At 49.1% G+C, this 20,307-nt stretch overlaps 1 protein-coding gene across 4 annotated transcripts in view; it reads right to left on the reverse strand.

Annotated features, from left to right (window-relative positions):
• LOC117082987 (store-operated calcium entry regulator STIMATE) overlaps nt 1-20,307 on the reverse strand; it is a 68,344-nt gene that overhangs the window by 14,887 nt on the left and 33,150 nt on the right. For 3 of the 4 annotated variants that reach the window (XM_033210099.1, XM_033210096.1, XM_033210097.1), the window contains exons 2-4: nt 7,877-7,925; nt 4,792-4,887; nt 1,977-2,098 (exon numbers count right to left, since the gene is read on the reverse strand). In XM_033210099.1, coding sequence (XP_033065990.1) covers nt 1,977-2,098; nt 4,792-4,856 — 187 coding nt within the window. In that variant the 5' untranslated portion in view covers nt 4,857-4,887; nt 7,877-7,925. Of the gene's footprint in view, nt 1-1,976; nt 2,099-4,791; nt 4,888-7,876; nt 7,926-9,796; nt 10,033-20,307 lie in introns of all 4 variants that reach the window. The other variant, XM_033210098.1, reaches the window with a different exon arrangement.

Consider the following 20,307-nt stretch of genomic DNA (forward strand, 5'->3'; position numbering starts at 1 on the left):
AGGGAGAGTATTCTGAGGGTCTAGGTGGGGCCAAGGTAATCACAAGTAAATGTAAATCACACTTTAAAGTGGAAGTCCGCAGAAGTCAGGGCAACTGAATGTGGGATAAACCCAATGACTGTTGTTGGCTTTGAAGATGGAGGGAGGGGCCGCGAGCCAAGGCTTACAGGCAGACTCTAGAGGCTGGAAAGGGTGAGAAAACAATCTTCTCAGAGGCTCCAGAAGCCAGCCCCACTGACACTGGGACCTTAGCCCAGTGAGACCCAGGGCAGACATTCGAATGAAAAAAGATAATCAACTTGTGTTGTTTCAGTTTGTGCTATGAAGTTTGTGGAAATGTCACAGTAGCAACAGAAAATAACATAAATTGATGGAAATAGAAAACAACAGGTAACTGAGCAGACAAGCTATCCTTCCTCAGCCTGCGGAAGACTCAGGATGGTCCCCGCAGCTTTATTTGGAGACATTCTGGCTTGAAGACTCTGGCTCCCAAAGGCAGTGGTGGGATGACGCAGGGGCAGGGGCCGAGGCAGGCCAAGAGATTGAGAAGGAAGCTGAAACACAACCCACTGCCTTCGTCTTTTCCATCCACCCTTGGGGATGAAGACAAAATGTGAGAGAACAACTGGTAGCATTAATGCATCTGAACCAGACCTGATCTTCACTCCCAGGTCACTGAGCGGCACCTGACTGACTGTGGTAGATCCACCTTAGCACTGGTCAGCTATAGTAGAGCTGGGAGCCACGCCTTCTAGAAGGGATCTCAACTGCAAAGGAGTAGTTGTGAGCACTGTTTGTGGGGGTGGTGGGAGGGTTTAGGTATCCTGGTGCAGCAGGCCCAGGCTCCCATAGCCATGCACCGGCTGGGTGAGCTTTGTGCGTCACGTAACTCCTTTGGGTGTCCATTCTATAAATGAAGATGACGCTGTGCTGGTCTCCCTGCTGCAGTCCATTTCTGTTCCGCAGCTGAGGACTCAATGACTTGCGGCTTCTCAGAAGCCTTCCCTGGAGCCACAGGAGGCACACGCTGTGTGCTGGATGCTATCTTAAGTCAGTGACTCATCAGGCATCAAGTAACGGGGCTAAGAAAAGCCCTCCCCTGAGTTCATCTCCCCTCAACAGAGACAAACAATTACTTAAGATTTCTGGAAATACCCAAGGCACTCATAGCCAGCTCCATGAATTAGCTCCCCTTTTAAACTGTCAGTGCCTTGTGAATCTTCAGTCATCTAGGAATGAGTGGCCCTTGAGCCCACAGCCATGAGCTCTTTGGGACAGGAGAGTGCGGATCCCGAATTCCATCCGCTCTCCCTCCCTCTTGTCCTCTGTGGCTCTCTCAAGGCAAAGGTTCCATTGATGCTGCTCCACCTGGGAAGAGGAGCTTCTGCTGCAGACACCCGGGGCCAGCTGTAAGGGTGGGAGAGAGCTGATGTTACCCCTAACTCTGTTCTGAAAACCTCAGAGAGCACTGAGGGCCTGAGGAAGCCACCCTCCAGTACCAGCCGTGTGGAACGGCCTAGCGACAGGACACGCACAGATGTGCAGCAGAGAGAGGGGCCGGGCTTGCTGCCTCGTTACTGAACACCTTCAGAACATGAGCGCTGCCCCATTGCCCTAACCTGCTGGCAGGTGGTGTGAGCTCGACAGGCAGCCTGGTGGAATGAAGAGGCCTGTGGTCCTGTGTGTGGGACTGCTGGTGTCTTCCAGGAGAAGGGACAGACATTCAGCCTTCTCTCTGCGTCTAGTGTCTCCTGCCTCCAGCCACCTTCCCTGCCATAAGGTGAGGGCTTTGGCGGTAAAGCAGGCACCCATACCCACAGGAGGGTGAGCTCAAACCCAGAAGAGCCCCCTCTATCACAAAGAGGAGACAATGGCAGCTCCCTAGCCATTTCTGGATCTGTTTGCCTGGTGGGCCGCATGGGGCAAGGAGCAGAGACCCCCAGCAGTTCCCTCACGCCCTGTCCACAGCACATTACCATATTCGCCGAAGCGCAGGGACTCCCATTGCTGCCACTCCACCAGAACGCTGACGGCACGCACCCCCACGTAGATGAGCAGCATGCCCACAGTGGCATCCAGGAGGAAGTTGATGAGGTACCTGTGAGGACAGGGCACACGCATGCTCACGGCAGAAGCCACAGGGCCAGAGGTCATGGCTGACACGGGTGGCCTGAGGGAAGCCCAGCATTTGTTTGGGCCCATTCTGGGGGCTGGCAGCCCTCATGTGCTAGTGTAGCTGTCACTTCCAGGTGCCTCCCAACCATGTGCCGAAGCTCATCAGGAGTGAGACCACCTGAGGGAGGTGAGTGAGGGGCAGACACTTAAAAACTGCCAGTGCTGGCTGGGTGAGGTGGCTCACACCTGTGATCCCAGCACTTCGGGAGGCCGAGCCAGGCGGATCACGAGGTCAGGAGGTCGAGACCATCCTGGCTAACACAGTGAAACTCCGTCTCTACCAAAAATACAAAAAAATTAGCTGGGCGTGGTGGCATGTGCCTGTAATCCCAGCTGCTCAGGAGGCGGAGGCAGGGGAATCACTCGAACCCGGGAGGCGGAGGTTGCAGTGAACCGAGATTGCACCACTGCACCCCAGCCTGGGCGACAGAGCGAGACTCCGTCTCAAAAAAACAAAACAAAAACCTGCCAGTGCATCTGCCAGGCGAAGGTTCAATGGAAGACAGAGTATCTGGAAGCAGCCAGGGAAATCAACAGGAAACAGACCTTAACTGATGACAGAAATGCCTATGCAATGATTCTGCTCACTCCCTGAAAGTCCAGCCCAGGAAGCCCAGAACAGTGCTGCTGCACCAGAGAGCTTCAGGAAACAGCCTCTGGGGTTTCACAGACAAAGAGGGCAGGGCCACGTGGCCTTCGCCCATCCCCATCTGCAGTCAAGCATAAGTCATATTTTTACACTTTTTTTTTTTTTTTTGAGACGGAGTCTCCCTCTACCGCCCAGGCTGGAGTGCAGTGGTGCAATCTCAGCTCACTGCAGCCTCCGCCTCCTGGGTTCAAGTGATTCTCCTGCCTCAGCCTCCCAAGTAGCTGGGATTACAAGTGCGTGCCACCACACTCAGCTAATTTTTGTATTTTTAGTAGAGACAGGGTTTCATCATGTTGGCCAGGCTGGTCTTGAACTTCCGGCCTCAAGTGATCTGCCTGCCTTGGCCTCGCAAAGTGTTGGGATTACAGGCCTATGCCACCATGCCCGGCCTACACTTTAAAGAGAGAGCTTTACTATGTGGGAAAAGGCAAGATAACTGGGGGAATGAGAGGAGGATGCTCTGAAGGGCATGCCACATGGACTGTGTTCTTGTAAGATCTGTTTCCATCTGACATAAAATCTTTTCTCTCACTAAAGAAAGGCCCTTTGCCACTCACCCTCTTTTGAGGGCTTGTACCCAGATTCAGCTGAGCACTGCTGACCACAAGCCCCAGCTCTCTATGGTAGACAGAGTAGGAGACAAGGGCACTGGATCCAGTACTGACCCTCTGAGATACGATGTGGCTCTGAAATCCTTGCAGGTAAGCTCCAGGACACCACAAGCCCCAGCTATGGTGGGCTTTCCAGTGGCTGAGGCTTGAGACATTTTGTGCAGCCTCACAGCCTCCTATCCCGGGCTGGAGCTTTGGTGACGTGCACACAGCACTCTGATGCCAGAGGGCGCAGCCTGTGCTAGGGTAGGTCAGCAGGAAAACCCATGCAAAGAGGGAGGGGGCATTTCTCCTGCCTGCCCTTCCTCTGTAAAATCACAAGGGGTCACTCTCAGACCAGAGATGGCAGGAGCAGCAACTGCTTCCAAGGCAATTTCTCTCTGGTCTGAGGCTATGCTGCTCTCAGATACTTTAATTTGTGTACAGAGCATCTCACGCCTGCGAGAACAAAGACATGTGATGTACATACAGGCCTTACTTTCATTCATTCACTTAGCAAACATTTACGAGCCTACTGTGTGCCACGCCTTGGGAATAAAGAAAGTTAGTTCTATGTTCCATACTCAACACATGTGATTCTGACACAGCAAAGCATCATGCGGGCCCTGGAGGCCAGACTGGCTTGGCTCCATGACTCCTGAGCGGTGTGAACTTACAGTATATATAACCTCTCTGTGCCTCAGTTCCATAACTGTAAAATGGGGATAATCAAAGTCTCTATTAATATATGGCAGGCTGCTATAAAGATGAAGGGAGGCAGAAGACGGGGCCAGGATGAGGTAGGCAAGCCTCCTCTGCCACTCCACCTGCTAAGAGAAGAACCATGTGGGTGCCATTAGCAAGGAGGACAGAATATCATGGCAGGATTGAGGTCACAGACAGATTGCTCTGGGGGCTGCATGGAAGGCACGCTGCAGTGATAAGGTGGAAGAGGTCAATGATGGTCAACAATAGTTTTGACCCTGAATGGCTGATGCCACAGAGAAGCCCCAGTGTGTCCTCCTGTGAGCCCCAGTGAGACACCCCTGTAGGGCATTATTCTTCCTTGCCAGGGGCGGCTTGGTAACTGGGAAACATAAGGACACTAGAAAATCAAAGGACAGAGCTTGGATTGATGAACAGAAAGCCAGGGCACAGGGAAAGTGTCACCATGCAAAGCCCTACAGGCCGACTGATAGCTGTGTATGTGAGCTCCAAGACAGCATGCACTGGATGGTCTCTCAGAGGAGCACAGAGGAAAAGGGGAGCACCCTCTCCTCAAGTCAGAGGGAGCAGGACCAGCAGCAGAAAGCAAGGCCAGCCTATATTTTCAATGGAGGGGCAGCTGATGTTTGCACTCAAACAGGGGCCACTTACAGTGAACAAGGGTCCTCTTCAGTGAGATCTGCTAGGTATACGTTTGCAAAGTGGATGAACAGCATTCCTATGGCTTGCTTGGAAGTGTCTAAAAACCTGTACAAAATAAAACCAACACTGGTTATTAGCCTGACAGGAGTGCAATATCCAATTTGAGGAAAACGAGAAGTCGGAAACAGGAAAAAAGCCACCCCAACCTTCCAATCACTGGTCGTCTCTTCCCGGGGCCTTCAGTACTACTAACTCAGGCTTGGCATCTCAGCCACCTTTCAAAGCCTGCAATAACATTGCCTTTGAAATCCCTAAAAGGTCAAGGATTGATATTTAAAATACGTTTTAAATTTTTCATGTTCTTACTTCAAAATAAAATGCTCGATCACAGCTTTGTGATGCAGCCCAAGGTGTCTCTATTTTAAAGTGCTTCCGTTCAACTTCACTCACAATGAGCTAGATTATGCGTGAAATTAACAAGACTAGCAGAAATCCAGTACTGCAGCTGGATCCCTAAAGAAATTTTAGCTGCTGCCATTTAAACAACGGGCTAGATGAGGGTAGGCACACCTTTTCTGTAAAGGACCAAAGAATAAATATTTGAGGTTCTGTGCACCATATATCTCTATCTCAACTCCTCAGTCCTGCGGCTGGAGAACGATGCAGTCATAGACACAGCTATTCCAATCATACACACCGGGCCTGTGGGCTGTAGTGTGCCAGCCCCTGGACTAGATGATAAGCATTTCAAAAAAGAAAAAACAAGGGCGTTAATCTCTGAGAGGAGCTGTCCCTGGCCTATGTGACAGGAGCATGGTGGAGACAGTGTGTGCCTTCAGTATGTCCTCCGCCACCAGTGCCAGGCAGTCACTCTCCTCTGCGGTCGAGGCACCTCTTAGTCATCTCTGTCTCTCGCAGCCTCCCAGCTGGGCAGGGTCTCAGGACTGCGGAGATTATCCAGACCAACCCAGTGACCGTGGCTGGAAAATCATTCCCTAGACTCATCGGAAAGGAGGAGTTACCAAAGGACAATGTATGTAAGACTCAGAGAGCCCCAAAGCTAGGTCTCCACCAGGTCCTGCCCCAGCCCTGAGGTGGGAGTCACACATTCTAAAGTTAATGGGGTTTGAGAAAAATCAAGGGGGGGAAAATAAAAAGAATTATCAACATTTGGCAGCAATACGTTTAAGAACAAGCAAGTACACACTTAAAAATTTTATCACAGTGATTACTGACATTTCCTCTGAAGGAGAAAATGGCTATTTTGTTAGGAAAGGTGCAAGCTCAAGGCAGCCTAAAACAGGCAGCTTCTTGCGGACACAGGCTGTCCTGAAGAGCTGACTGTATCCTTCCAGGTGATGTATTACTTTAGAGTTTTGTCTTTAGAACCTACTTCTGAAGCTTTACCACCATTTTACGAAGGAAAAATAGTGACTGCAGGATCATCCTCTGTGAAATAAATATATGCTTGATATATATATATCAAAGTCTATAAAAGAAATATATGTATTTGGTCTCTGTCCTGGTTTCCGACACAGAGCTCCTAAAACACTTGTATCTCCTGAGTAACAGAGGTGCTAAGAGGAGTTTTTGTTCTAATACTTGGTCTCTGGCCTTGGTCCTGATACAAGCACCTAAACCTCATGGAATTTCCTGGAAAACAGGAGCTTTTTGCTCCAATGAAGCAAGCCTTAGTGGGCTCCTAGATAGCTTCGGGATGAGGCTAGTCACCAAAAGGACCAAGTCATGATTAGAAACTTAGAACTTTCAGTCCTAATCCCCTACCCTCCAGGGAGAAGGGAGGGGCTGGAGACTGAGTTAATAATCAATCATGCCTACATGATGAAACCTCCATAAAAATCCCTAAACAATGGGATTTGGAGCGCTTCTGGGCTGGTGAACACGTCCACGTGCTGGGAGAGGGGCACACCCCAACTCCTGTGCTCAGGACCCTTCTGGACCTTGCCCAATGCACCTCTTCATCTAGTGTTCAACTGGGTCCTTTATAATAAACCACTAAATGTAAGTAAATGTTTCCCTGAGTTTTATGAGCCGTTCTAGCAAATTACTGAACCTCAGTGGGGAAGTGGGAGTTGTGGGAACCCCTAACTTTAGAGCAAAGTTGGACGGAAATGTGGATACCCTGAGGACCCCACTACTTACAGCTGGCACTGAAGAAGGGGGCAGTGTGTGGGACTGAGCCCTTAACCTGTGGATTCTGTTCTAACTCCAGGTAGTTAAGTGTCCCAAGTGAATTAAATTATGGGACACCCAAGTGGTACTTGCAGAGTTGGAAAGCTGGTTGATGCTGGGGGAAGAAAACACTCAAATATTTGGTGTCAGAAGTATTTTGAGTAGAGAAACAGTTTTCCTTTATGCTAGGACCAAGAAAGACTCATTTGGAGAGAGGAGCATTTATATGCTTTGTTTGACTGATCTCCAAATTTGGGTTAGTTTTTGCTTGTACATATAGACTACAGAATCCGCTCTGTCGCTCGGGCTGGAGTGCAGTGGCCGGATCTCAGCTCACTGCAAGCTCTGCCTCCCGGGTTTACGCCATTCTCCTGCCTCAGCCTCCCGAGTAGCTGGGACTACAGGTGCCCGCCACCTCGCCCGGCTAGTTTTTTGTATTTTTTTTAGTAGAGACTGGGTTTCACCGTGTTAGCCAGGATGGTCTCGATCTCCTGACCTCGTGATCCGCCCGTCTCGGCCTCCCAAAGTGCTGGGATTACAGGCTTGAGCCACCGCGCCCAGCCAGAATCCAGGAATTTAAACCAAATCTAACAACAAGTAGACATAGATGAAGTAGCCAGCATCGGGGACTGATGTATTTGTGTATCTTCCATCTTCTAGAAGTGGAAGCAGAGTGATTCTAAAATAAAGGTAGGATCAAAAGTTACCTGGAGAAACAGAAATGCTTTCATCATATGCATAGTTCCTGATGAATTTAACTCAGGGATTCCAGATACATGATACTATGTATCATTTCTCACATTCCATGCCCTCCCCACTCCAACACCATACCTCACCCCCACTCCAAGACCCCCAACATAGTCAAAAGCACTCCTGAATGAGTTAATACCTAAACACATACCATATCCTCCATGGACGTCTTTCATGCTTTGGTTCTCTGAAGCGTTTGACTGAAAGAAAAGACAACGTCAGTAGCTTTTCAAAGAAGCAACGTAAAGCAAGATGCACATGCAGGCTGGGTTATCAGTCTACTCGCTGTGTATAGAACCAAGGTAAGGCACTTTCTCTGTTAACGTGACAACGCACAGTAAGCCCAGCGCAGGCCACTGAGGTCCTGTGTTGCTGATGATTGGTGTGGACTCCTTAGAACTGGACGCTTAGGGAGAAGGACTCCTCACAGCATGTGGAAAACTGTATTTTCCCCTTTGTGACACACAAGGCTCACTCGGATAAGGACTGGTAATGACAATGTGAAATGCAGCTGCTTCTAACTTCAGGATGTGCTCTATCAAAGGACAAATCCATCATCCACTCAAATGTTTATTGAGTGCCTACCCAGGCACTAAGGATACAAAGGTAAAACCAGTTGTCTTGCAACTAGGGGGTTAACACATACATATTACACATATGGTGTGATAGTGCCAGAGAAGAGTGAAGTCTGCAGCAGAATGATGGCACAAGGGAAGGATGGCTAACCCTGCAGTGGGGACCGAAGCGTTTGTATGTCTTCCATTTTCTAGTGAAGAAGAGACTTTACTGATGGGAGACGGTCAAGCCAAGCCCTGAATACTGGGTAAGAATTTGGCAAATGGATCAGGGAGGGGAGAGAAGATATGTTCTGGGAAATATTATAAGCCATTAGGTACAGGGACGAAGCATGGCAGAGTGTGTCTGGCCTCATTTAATTTGGCTTCAAATTACAGTAACAAGGGAACCTCCCGGGGGAGCAGCAGGTAACAGGGTGACAAATTGAGCAGGGGCCAAAAGAGGGACAATCTTGAATGCTTGGCCAAGGAAACTGGAATGAATCCTGTAGGAAAGGAAAAGCCAGGGAAGAATTCTAAGCAGAGTCAAAGACATGTTGGGACTAAGTTTTAGAAAGGTAGTTCTATGGCCGGGAGTGGTGGCTCATGCCTGTAATCCCAGCACTTTGCGAAGATGAGGTGTGAGAATCTCTTGAGCCCGGGAGTTCGAGACCAGCCTGCGTAACTGAGTGAGATCACGTCTCTACAAAATATTTTTTAAAAAGTAGCCATGTGTGGTGGCACACACCTCTGATTCTGGCTGCTGCAGCAGCTGAGGTGGGAGGATCACTCGAGCCCAGGAGGTTGAGGCTGCAGTGAGCCAAGACTGCACCACTACATTCCAGTCTGGGCAACAGAGCGAGACTCCATCTCAAAAAAAAAAAAAAGAAAAAGAAAAGAGACAAGAAGAGAAGAGAAGAGAAAAGAGGCTCTGTTAATTGAGTAGACAGTGGATGTCTGGGCACATTCAGCAACAATCTGACTGATCTTGGATAGTGAAGAACTCGCCCAATTTACGTTTGAACCTTGGGTCTGTAGACACGACAGCCTGAACAAGAGGAAATGAAAAGTTTTGAAGCTACGCATCCTCCATTGAAGTGCTAGGCAAGTACTTCACAATGATTCTATCTACTAAAAGAAACACTGAAAGTGCTGCCTATGTGATATTTTCCCACAGAAAAGTACTGTGGAAGAAACAGACGCTGACGCAAGCCCACAGAAGATGCCTCGTTACTCCTGGTGGTGGGCAAGAACCTACTTCCGTCAGAGTCCCGAGCTGCCAGCGAGGGAGCAAGAGAAGAAGGGAGACAGGGAAGGAGAAAATAGTAGCCAAGACAGTAAACCCTACTCTCTGAATAAACACAGGCAGTCTGCATTTGCCAGGCAAGGACTGCCTATACGAAGAATTGCAGTAACAAGTCTGTTTAGAGAGACATGTTGATAGAGAGACCAACAAGCAGGTGAAGTTGTGAGGAGGTCTGTCATCTCGTCAACACATCAGAGATCCTAAACCTCACCAATGCCAGAGAATCTGGTGTCCAGGCCAAGGGGTTCTGCTCGCCTCAACAGCTCTTGGAAGCAGGAGGCCCCTTCTCACTCGGCACGCCAGGTCTCACTCGGGGGCTGGAACTCAGGAAGGAGACAGGAGAAAACTAGGCCAGGACAAAACCATCCGGAGGGAATGCCCCCAGTCAGGGCCAGAGCCACTGCATGCTCATTTCTCCTTCTGCTTCAGGGGAATCTGTCCCCATCACTGTAAAATAAAGGACATCAAATATATCCTGAGGAGCATGTCCTTGTTCCTAGGAGATGCACGCCGAAGTAACACAGTGGCTGCAATTTACTTCTGAGTGGTTTGGGGGAATATATTATACATTATAATTATACATAATGGTTTTATAATTATGAATAATACAACAAATTATATAATAAATCTGCTACAATTATACTATATTAACATTACATATACACACACGCACACACACGGAAAGAGAAGCAAACGTGGTATTAAAGGATGAACTGTGCCACCTCCTCCCAAGTCGTCTGTTGAAGTCCAAACCCACAGCACCTCAGAGCATGACTATGTGGAGACCGGGCCTTTAAAGGGGTAATTAAGGTTTAATGGAGCATGTGGGGGCCCTAATCCAATATGACTGGTATCCTTACAAGAGGAGGAGATTAGGACACAGATGTGTGAGTGCACCAAGAAAAGACCATGTGAGAACACTGAGAAGATGGCCATCTGCAAGCCAAGGAGAGAGGCCTTGGAGGAAACCCAGCCTGCTGACACCTTCATGGTGGACTTTCGGCTTCCAGAACCGTGAGAAAATAAGTGCCTACTGTTTAAGCCACCCAGTCTGTGATATTTGGTTATGGCAGCCTGAGCAAATGAAAACATGTAGCATTACAACACTAGGTGAACCTAGGTGAAAGCTATTTGGCTATTCACTACACTATTGTTTAGGCTTTTCTGTAAGTTTAATATTTTTTGAAATAAAAAGTTTGGGGAAAAACATCCCAGAAGAATGAACTGGTGTAACCACTCAAAGGTCAAATAGGCTGGGTGCAGTGGCTCACACCTGCAATCCAGACTTAGGGAGGGGATTGCTTGAGCCCAGGAGTTTGAGACCAGCCTGGGCAACACCATGAGACTCCATCTCTACAAAAAACAAAATTAGCTAAGTGTCTTGACGCATGGCTGTGGTCCTAGCTACTCGGGGAGGCTGAGTTGGGAGAACTGGTGGAGCCCAGGAGGTTGAGGCTACAGTGAGCTATCGCATCACTGCGTTCCAGCCTAGGAAAGACTTTGTCTCAAAAAAAATTTTAAAAACCAAAGAAATAAAAGACAAAGGTCAACTTAGCAATATCTATCAAAATTTTAAATGCCCACGCTCCTTTAATCTACAATGTACTGCCAGATACATGCTATACAAGTATTATTGCAGGTGTGCCAGGATGTATAGGAGTATTCACTGCCATACTGTCACAACTAAAACTGATGCCTGTCGGTATGGGCTTAGGTCTATATGACATGGTACATACGTTCAATACAATACTAAGCAGTTGCTAAAAACGACGAGGTAGGCCAGGTATGGTAGCTCACACCTGTAATCCCAGCACTCTGGGAGGCTGAGGCAGGCAGATTACCTGAGGTCAGGAGTTTGAGACCAGACTGGCCAACATGGCAAAACCCCGTCTCTACTAAAAATACAAAAAAAATTTAGCTGGGTGTGGTGGCGTGTGCCTGTAATGCCAGCTACTCAGGAAGCTGAGGCAGGAGAATCACTTGAACCTGGGAGGCAGAGGTTGCAGTGAGCCAAGATCACGCCACTGCACTCCAGCTTGGGCGACAAGAGTGAGACTGCATCTCAAAAATAAATAAATAAATAAATAAATAAATAAATAAAATTAATTTAAAACAAGGTAGATCTATATGAACTAATATAGAAGATTTCCAAATTATATTAATACATTCTAGAATAATATGCCTACCATGATTCTGTTCATGTCCACTCTAAATGGATATACATTTATGCTGATATTATGCATTATTTTTTCCTAGAAGAATACATAAGTGACTATTAACAAAGGCTATGCTGGGTGTGATGGCTCAAACCTGTAATCCCAGCACTTTGGGAGGCCAAGGCATGAAGACTGCTTGAGGCCAGGAGTTTGAGACCAGCCTGAGCAGCAAAGCAAGACCCATCTCTCCAAAGAATTTTTTTTTTTTTTTTTTTTTTTTTTGCTGGGCATGATGGTATGCACCCGAAGTCCCAGCTACTTGGAAGGCTGAGGCGGGAAGGGATTACTTAAGCTCAAGAGGTTAAGCTCAAGAGTGCCACTGCACTCTACCCTGGGGAACAAAGTGAGACCCTGATTCAAAAAAAAAAAAAAGAAATCCAAGGGCTACTTTTTTTTTTTTTTTTTTTTTTTGAGGCGGAGTCTCGCTCTGTCACCCGGACTGGAGTGCAGTGGCCGGATCTCAGCTCACTGCAAGCTCCGCCTCCCGGGTTTCCGCCATTCTCCTGCCTCAGCCTCCGAGTAGCTGGGACTACAGGCGCCCGCCACCTCGCCCGGCTAGTTTTTGTATTTTTTAGTAGAGACGGGGTTTCACCGTATTAGCCAGGATGGTCTCGATCTCCTGACCTCGTGATCCGCCCGTCTCGGCCTCCCAAAGTGCTGGGATTACAGGCTTGAGCCACCGCGCCCGGCCCAAGGGCTACTTTTGATTAAAGGAATTATGGATCAAGGAATTCACATTGCTTGAATTTCAGAATTTACAAAAGAAAAGACAAACTTATCTCAGAGATTTGAGGCGATGAAGCAAAGTGGGATGTGGGAGAATCAGTGTGACCTACAGCTGGGCTTCAGACAAGGAATGGAGGAGAATGGTGTGCCTGTGCCCATGGGTGCCCTGCGACAGCCACGTATAGCAGCACTTTTGATCAAGGTCAGAATGGAATTGATTCTTCTGAATCAGAGCAGAAGTGTGGCTCCTGCCTCCCTCCTCTCTACCTCCTATCCCCTTTCCCTACAACAGTCCAGAGTCTTTTTTTTTTTTTTTTTTTTTTTTAATTAAAGGAAGAGGAAATACTAAGAGAGCGTCTCCAAATCAAATTTGGTACGGGGGTAAAAAAAAAAAACAGAAAAATTCATTCATCTACCGTCATGTGTTATTGAGGGACCTGCTATGTAACAAGCCCCATTCAGCAGGAGATGAAATACACAAAACCCTTGCCTTCATCACATCCTAGTGGGGAGAGGAACAACATATGGAGCATGGCAGACAGTGCCAAGTGTGTAGGTAAACACAGAGGCAGGCGAGGAGAGAAGAGGGCTGGCACGTGGGGTCTGGACTGTCAGTGAGGAGGTATGAAGGAGAGCCCAGGCCCGAGGAGGGAACAGGCTAAGTCACGAGGGTCTCGGGATGAGCCGTCCAAGCAGAGGGCTGGAGGCCAGCAGGCAGAGCAGCAGGGCGTGCGGGAGAGGCAGCTGGACCTGTGCCCAGAGCCCAGGCGAAGAGCTCCACCTGGGCCTGTGTGTGGTGGCCAGGCAGCTGCAGCCACAGTCCAACAGGCTCCCTTAGGTTGCTGTGCCGAGAACAGCCCACAGGAACGGTGTGGCAGCAGGGAGCCCACTAGAGACAACTACCTGCCCCCATCCATCCCCTGCAGTAACCAGGACCACATGCTGGCACTGACCGGGGCAACAGGAGAGGGGAGAAGAGGTCAGATTCCAGTTGGGTCTTAAACATTGAGCTGAAGGCTCTGCTGACGGTGGATATGGGATGTGGAAGAAAGGATGGCTGGGGCTGACTCGGGAGGTGGGAGTTCACACTGTTCCATGTGGTGGCGGGGGGACTTATCTGCAGGTAACAAACAAGGACGGGTCTTTGCGTGCCTCACAGACAGTGAGCCAGGCACCCTGTCCCATGGAAACAGTTGCACCCTGTGTGGGCCCGGCAGCTGCTCCTGCAGAAGCCACACCATGCTTAGAGTGGCTCAGGCAGGGTCCTAGGACCACAGACCTTTCTTAATCAGTGGTGTTTTGCAGGATGGAGGGGACTCGCTCAGAGGCAGCCAGAGCCAGAAAAGCATAAGCCACCCTTTCTAACACATCCTCATCCCCACATTCCCCTGAGGCGGAGGCTGGTGGAAGGGAGCAGCCACACCTCAAGCGCAGGTCAGGCTCCCGACCACAGAGCTGGAAGCCAAGGCTGATGCAATGGTGCCTGAAAGAGCCTTAATGAGCAAAGAAAGGGGAGGAGGGGGAGGTGGAGACTGAGGCCTGCAGCACTCAGTGGCACTGCCTCTGCACACAGGTCCCATTCCATTGCTTTTGTGATGAGGTGCACCAATTGTCCCCAAGCCACAGCAGGCTCCTAAGCAGACTCGCGGCCTTTTGTGTACAGGTGTCCTGAAGATAGGCATGGGTCTCATTAGCCCTGAAAAGGAGGAGTGGTCAACAACTGGGGCACAGTCAGACAGATGTGGCTTTGAATCCTGTCTCTGCTACTATCTAGCTATGTGACTTCTGTATATCACAAACAAGGGGGAGGTAGGGACTGCTATGATCTGCCAGGCAGGTTATCTCCAGGATTAAATGAGAAGACAGATGGACACGTCTGTAATGAACATGTGCTCAGCAGAGCATGCCTCACCGTGGAGTCCCCACCCTGCACCCTGTCGTCCTTCTCCTTCTCTCTGTATCCGTTTTCCCCACTCCCGGGGCTAAGCCACCCCTGTCCTGGTTTCTGTGAAACGTGAGACCTTGGGTCAGCCAGCTGCAACCCCTCCATACCAAGCCCTCCTTTGGCCCCCCAGGCAGCAAAGGGGCCTAATCCTAGGAGGATCCTATGATTCCCCAACCCTGCTCACCTTCCTGCCATCTCCCAATGCTCTGAGTGTTCTCCTCTATCTCCCATGGTTCTGTTCTCCCTCCACAGCCTCCCTTTCTTCCTCTTGACTCCTGGGGAGAAGTTCCCCTCTCAGGGCTTCTACACTGAGGGCCTGCCAGCCTCCACCTCCAGCCCTGGCCTCCCAGTGATGCTCTAACTGCAGGCTGGCCCAGTCAGCTGGGTCCCTCACAGGCAAGTTGTCTCCTGCCCACCCTGCTAGTCCTGCCCAGCTCTGCCATTTCTGCATAGAATGGAAGTGTCCTCTCCCTGGGGCTCCTTACTCTCCTTCCTCCTTCCCACTCAGCTGTCAATCTCCCCTGCCAAGTTGCAACTGAAGAGTCTTTTGGATAGGCCCCTTTCACCATTTCTACCAGCAAGCTAGCCCAGCCCCTTAGGACTGCTTTCCTGTGCTGATGAGACTGCCTCCTAACAGGCTTCCCTGCCCCGATCTCTTCAACAACCTTTCCTATCCACCCACCTATCCACTCCACCAGCACTGAGCACTTACTCTGTGCTGGGGATACAGTAATGGACAATACAGACATGGTCCTTGCCTTCAAGGGGCTTTCAGTCTAGTTATGCTGTGTACCATCCAACTTGCCTAAAAACTTGCCTCATCTTAGAATTAAAATACATCTTTTGGAAAAGGTGAATATATGGAGAGTATATAAAATTCAAAAGAGTATATTCTTTTAGTAGTGTTGTATGGTATTTTTTCAATCTCTCTTCCTTCAATTTTATATTTAAGTATAAGGAGCATATAGGTGAGTTTTCCCCTCAATATCTAGTTGGCAATGATAGTGGCTGAATGGTGGTGCCCCACATGGTATGTCTCATAACCTCCAATACCTGCAAGTGCAACCTTATTTGGAGAAAAGGTCTTGGCAGATGTTAATTAAAGATCATGAGATGAGATCATTCTGGACTAACCAGGTGGGCTCTAAATCCAATTACAAGTATCCTTATGAGAGATGGAGGAGTACAGACAGAGGGGGAAGAGAAGAAGGACCTGGAAGATGGAAGCAGAGAACGGAGTTATACAGCCACACACCAAGGAATCCTGGAGCCACCAGAAGCTGGAAGAAGCAAAAAAGGGTCCTCTCCTAGAGGTATTGGAGGGAACGTGGCCCTGCTCACAACGTGACTCTGGACTCGGGGCCTCAGAACAGTGAGAATACATATCTGCTGTTTTAGGCCAAGAAGTCTGTGATTATTTGTTATGGCATCTCCAGTAACCTAATAAGATTCTTTTCTCTTTTTAAAAGAAATTCAAAGAGTGCATGTATTACTCCACTGCTGATAAAGACATACCTGAGACTGGGAAGAAAAAGAGATTTAATTGGACTTACAGTTCCAGATGGCTGGGGAGGCTTCAGAATCACGGCAGGAGGCAAAAGGCACTTCTTAAATGGAGGTGGCAAGAGAAAATGAGGAAGACGAAAAAGTGGAAACCTCTGATAAAATAATCAGATCTTCTGAGACGTATTCACTGCCACAAGAACAGTATGGGAGAAACCACCCCCATGATTCAAATTATCTCCCACCAGGTCCCTCCCACAACATGTGGGAATTACGGGAGTACAATTCAAGGTTGGGTGGGGACACAGAGCCAAACCGTATCATTCTGCCCCTGGCCCTTCAAATCTCATGTCCTCACATTTCAAAATCAATCACGCCATCCTAACAGTCCCCCAAAGTCTTAACTCATTTCGGCATTAACCTAAAAGTCCATAGTCCAAAGTCTCATCTGAGACAAGGCAAATTCCTTCCACCTATGAGCCTGTAAAAGCAAAAGCAAGTTAATTACTTCCTAGATACAACAGGGGCACAGGTAGTGGGTAAACACAGCCATTTCAAAAGGGAGAAATTGGCCAAAACAAAGTGGTTTCAGGGCCCATGCAGGTCTGAAATCCAGCTGGGCAGTCAAATTTTAAAGCTTCAAAATGATCTCCTTTGATTCTAGGTCTCACATCCAGGTCATGCTGATTCAAGAGGTGGGTTCCCACAGTCTTGGGCAGCTCCACCCCTGTGGCTTTGCAAGGTATGGCCTCCCTCCTGGCTGCTTTGATGGACTGGCGCTGAGTGTCTGCAGCTTTTCCAGGCTAACAGTGCAAGCTGCTGGTGGATCTACCATTCTGGGGTCTAGAGGACAGCAGCCCTCTTCTCACAGCTCCACTAGACGGTACCCCAGTGGTGACTCTGTGTGGGAGCTCCGACCTTACATTTCCCTTCCACACTGCCCTAGCAGAGGTTCTCCATGAGAGCCCTGCACCTGCAGCAAACTTCTGCCTGGGCATCCAGACATTTCCATACATGTTCTGAAATCTAGGCGGAGGTTCCCAAACACCAATTCTTGACTTCTGTGCACTTGCAGGCTCAACATCATGTGGAAGTGGCCAAAGTTTGGAGCTTGTACCCTCTGAAGCCACAGCCTGAGCTCTACATTGACCCCTTTCAGCCATGGCTGGAGTGGCTGGCATGCAGGGTACCAAGTTCCTAGGCTGCACATAGCACAGGGACCTGGCCCACGAAACCATTTTCTCCTAGGCCTGTGATGGGAGGTGCTGCTGTGAAGACCTCTGACATGTTCTGGAGACATTTTCCCCAAGATCGTGGGGATTAAATTTGGCTCCTTGTTACTTATGCAAATTTCTGCAGCCGGCTTTTATTTCCCCTCAGAAAATAGGTTTTTCTTTTCTATCACATTGTCAGGCTGCAAATTTTCCAAACTTTTATGCTCTGCTTCCCTTACAAGACTGAATGCCTTTAACACATCCAAGTCACCTATTGAATGCTTTGCTGCTTAGAAATTTCTTCCTCCAGATACCCTAAATCATATCTCTCAAGTTCAAAGTTCCATAAATCTCTAGGGCCAGGGCAAAGTGCCATCAGTCTCTTTGCTAAAACATAACAAGAATCACCTTTGCTTCAGTTCCCAATAAGTTCCTCATCTCCATCTGAGACCACCTCAGCCTGGATCTTGTCCATATCACTATCAGCATTTTGGGCAAAGCCATTCAACAAGTCTTTTTTTTTTTTTTTTTTTTTGAGACGGAGTCTCGCTCTATCGCCCAGGCTGGAGTGCAGTGGCCGGATCTCAGCTCACTGCAAGCTCCGCCTCCCGGGTTTACGCCATTCTCCTGCCTCAGCCTCCCGAGTAGCTGGACTACAGGCGCCCGCCACCTCGCCCGGCTAGTTTTTTGTATTTTTTTTAGCAGAGACGGGGTTCACAGTGTTAGCCAGGATGGTCTCGATCTCCTGACCTCGTGATCCGCCCGTCTCGGCCTCCCAAAGTGCTGGGATTACAGGCTTGAGCCACCGCGCCCGGCCCTTTTTTTTTTTTTTTTTTGAGATGGAGTCTCACTCTGTCACCCAGGCTAGAGTACAGTGGTGTGATCTTGGCTCACTGCAACCTCTGCCTCCCGGGTTCAAGCAATTCTCCTGCCTCAGCTTCCTGAGTAACTGAGATTACAGGCACCTGCCACCACGCCCGGCTAATTTTTGTATTTTTAGTAGAGACAGGGTTTTACGATCTTGGCCAGGCTGGTCTTGAACACCTGACCTCGTGATCCACCCACCCTGGCCTCCTAAAGTGCTGGGATTACAGGTGTGAGTCAAGGTGCCCAGCCGCCATTCAACAAGTTTCTAGAGAGTTCCACATTTTCCTGTCGTCTTCTGCCTCCTTCAAACTGTTCCAACCTCTGCCTGATACCCAGTTCCAAAGTTGCTTCTACATTTTCGGGTATCTTTTCAGCAATGCCCCACTCTACTGGTACCAATTTACTGTATTAGTCTGCTGTTGATAAAGACATATCCAAGACTGGGAAGAAAAAGAGGTTTAATTGGACTTACAGTTCCACATGGCTGGGGAGGCCTCAGATTCATGGCGGGAGGCAAAAGGCAATCCTTATATGGCAGTGGCAAGAAAACATGAGGAAGATGCAAAAGCAGAAACCCCTGATAAACCCATCAGATCTCATGAGACTTATTCACTACCACAAGAACAATGTGGGGGAAACTGACTCCATGATTCAAATTATCTCCCATCAGGTCCCTCCCATAACACGTAGGAATTATGGGAGTACAATTCAAGGTGAGATTTGGGTGGCGACACAGAGCCAAACCATATCAGTACAAAATACAATCAGTGAAAAGTCTCCCTTCTGGCTGACATCCTCAGTCCCTCTGTTTCCCTTCTCAGGGCCAAATGGTGTCCCCCAGACCTTACATATCCTTTCAAAGACATGCTGGAAAACCACACAGATGCACGGGTCTGTGTGTCGGGGGGGACAAGCCTTCACATGCTTTACACGCTAACCTGCCCTGCTCTCACCTACTGTACACATGGCTCCAATTTCTTTCATTAGAGGCTACATGGCATTCCATGGTGTGGCTGCATGATCTCATTTACTCTATGAGCTGCTGCCACGAATGTCCCTGCCATGTACTATCTCTGCCTGTGTGGGCCCATATCTGAAGGGAAGATTCCTAGAGGCACACCTGCTACATCAAAAGCTATGTGCAGCTTATTCTGTGGCGCTGCTCTCCACAGAGGCTGTGCCAACTCACACTCCCACTAATAGCATGAGTAACCACATTCTTGCCAGCATGGTATACTAGCAAACCTTCTCACTCTGACAGTTTGATTGCTAAAAAGGCTGTCTCAGCACGGCTGCAGCATGCACCCATCAGGTCGCTTGGGTGCTGGGGCACCTGCTGGGCTTGACACCGTCTACTGCCTTGAGTGGGCTGGCAGGGCTCCCAGTCTCACCCGATCTCACCTCTCAGACATGAGCCCAGAGCCCCTCCTTTTCCCCATGCTCACGTCCTCCCCTGAGGATACCAGGGTATGGTGCTCACTCTCCCAGAAGTTTGGGCAGTGCTACTGGTGCCACACAATAGGACGGCAATTATGGATGACTCAATTCTACTTGTCTACTTCACACAGCACCCAACTTAATGCTATGTTGTTCGGTTTTCCACTCAGCATGTGGAGGGCGGGGACCAGGCACCCAGCTCCACCATCTTCCTCGGAGCCCAGTCCGGGCTGGCCCTCCACATGGACCCACTGACTGGCAGAAGGAAGTTGGAATTTTACACTTTATGTCACAGAGTGGTAGAGTATCAAGTCAAAAAACACAAGCGGTGGAAGGGATATAATTTCCAGGTAGCAGCTGCAGCTCTATTTAGAAACTGAGTCAAAAAGCACAACTGTCTTGAGATTAAACACACAATTTAAGGGAGCTGTCTGGTCAACACGAGGCGCAGCCCAAGAGATGCAGGGATAGGAGGAATGTGGTGGGCTCCTGTCAGGTGCAGGGAAAGGCATGTGGCTGCCTAAGACGGGGAAGCCAGGGTTTCCCGGCTGCAGCCCTGGCTACCAGGTGGCACAGTCCCTTGCATCCCTCTTACCAGATGGCATTTTTCAGACCAGCACAACATGGGTGGAAAATCACCCCTTGCTGAGGATACAGAACAGGAAGAGGCTCATGAACCTGGCAGGGCTCTTGGCACAAAGCTGCTCTCTGCCATGAAAATCCACCAAGGCAATTCAGTTAAATATTTGTATTGTTACATCTACAGTGTAACCTTAAAGGAGGAGGGTCATCACAGGCCTCCCAGTGGCCATTT

Source organism: Trachypithecus francoisi, unplaced genomic scaffold (assembly GCF_009764315.1).
Source record: "Trachypithecus francoisi isolate TF-2019V2 unplaced genomic scaffold, Tfra_2.0 Lachesis_group0, whole genome shotgun sequence".
NCBI lineage: Eukaryota > Metazoa > Chordata > Mammalia > Primates > Cercopithecidae > Trachypithecus > Trachypithecus francoisi.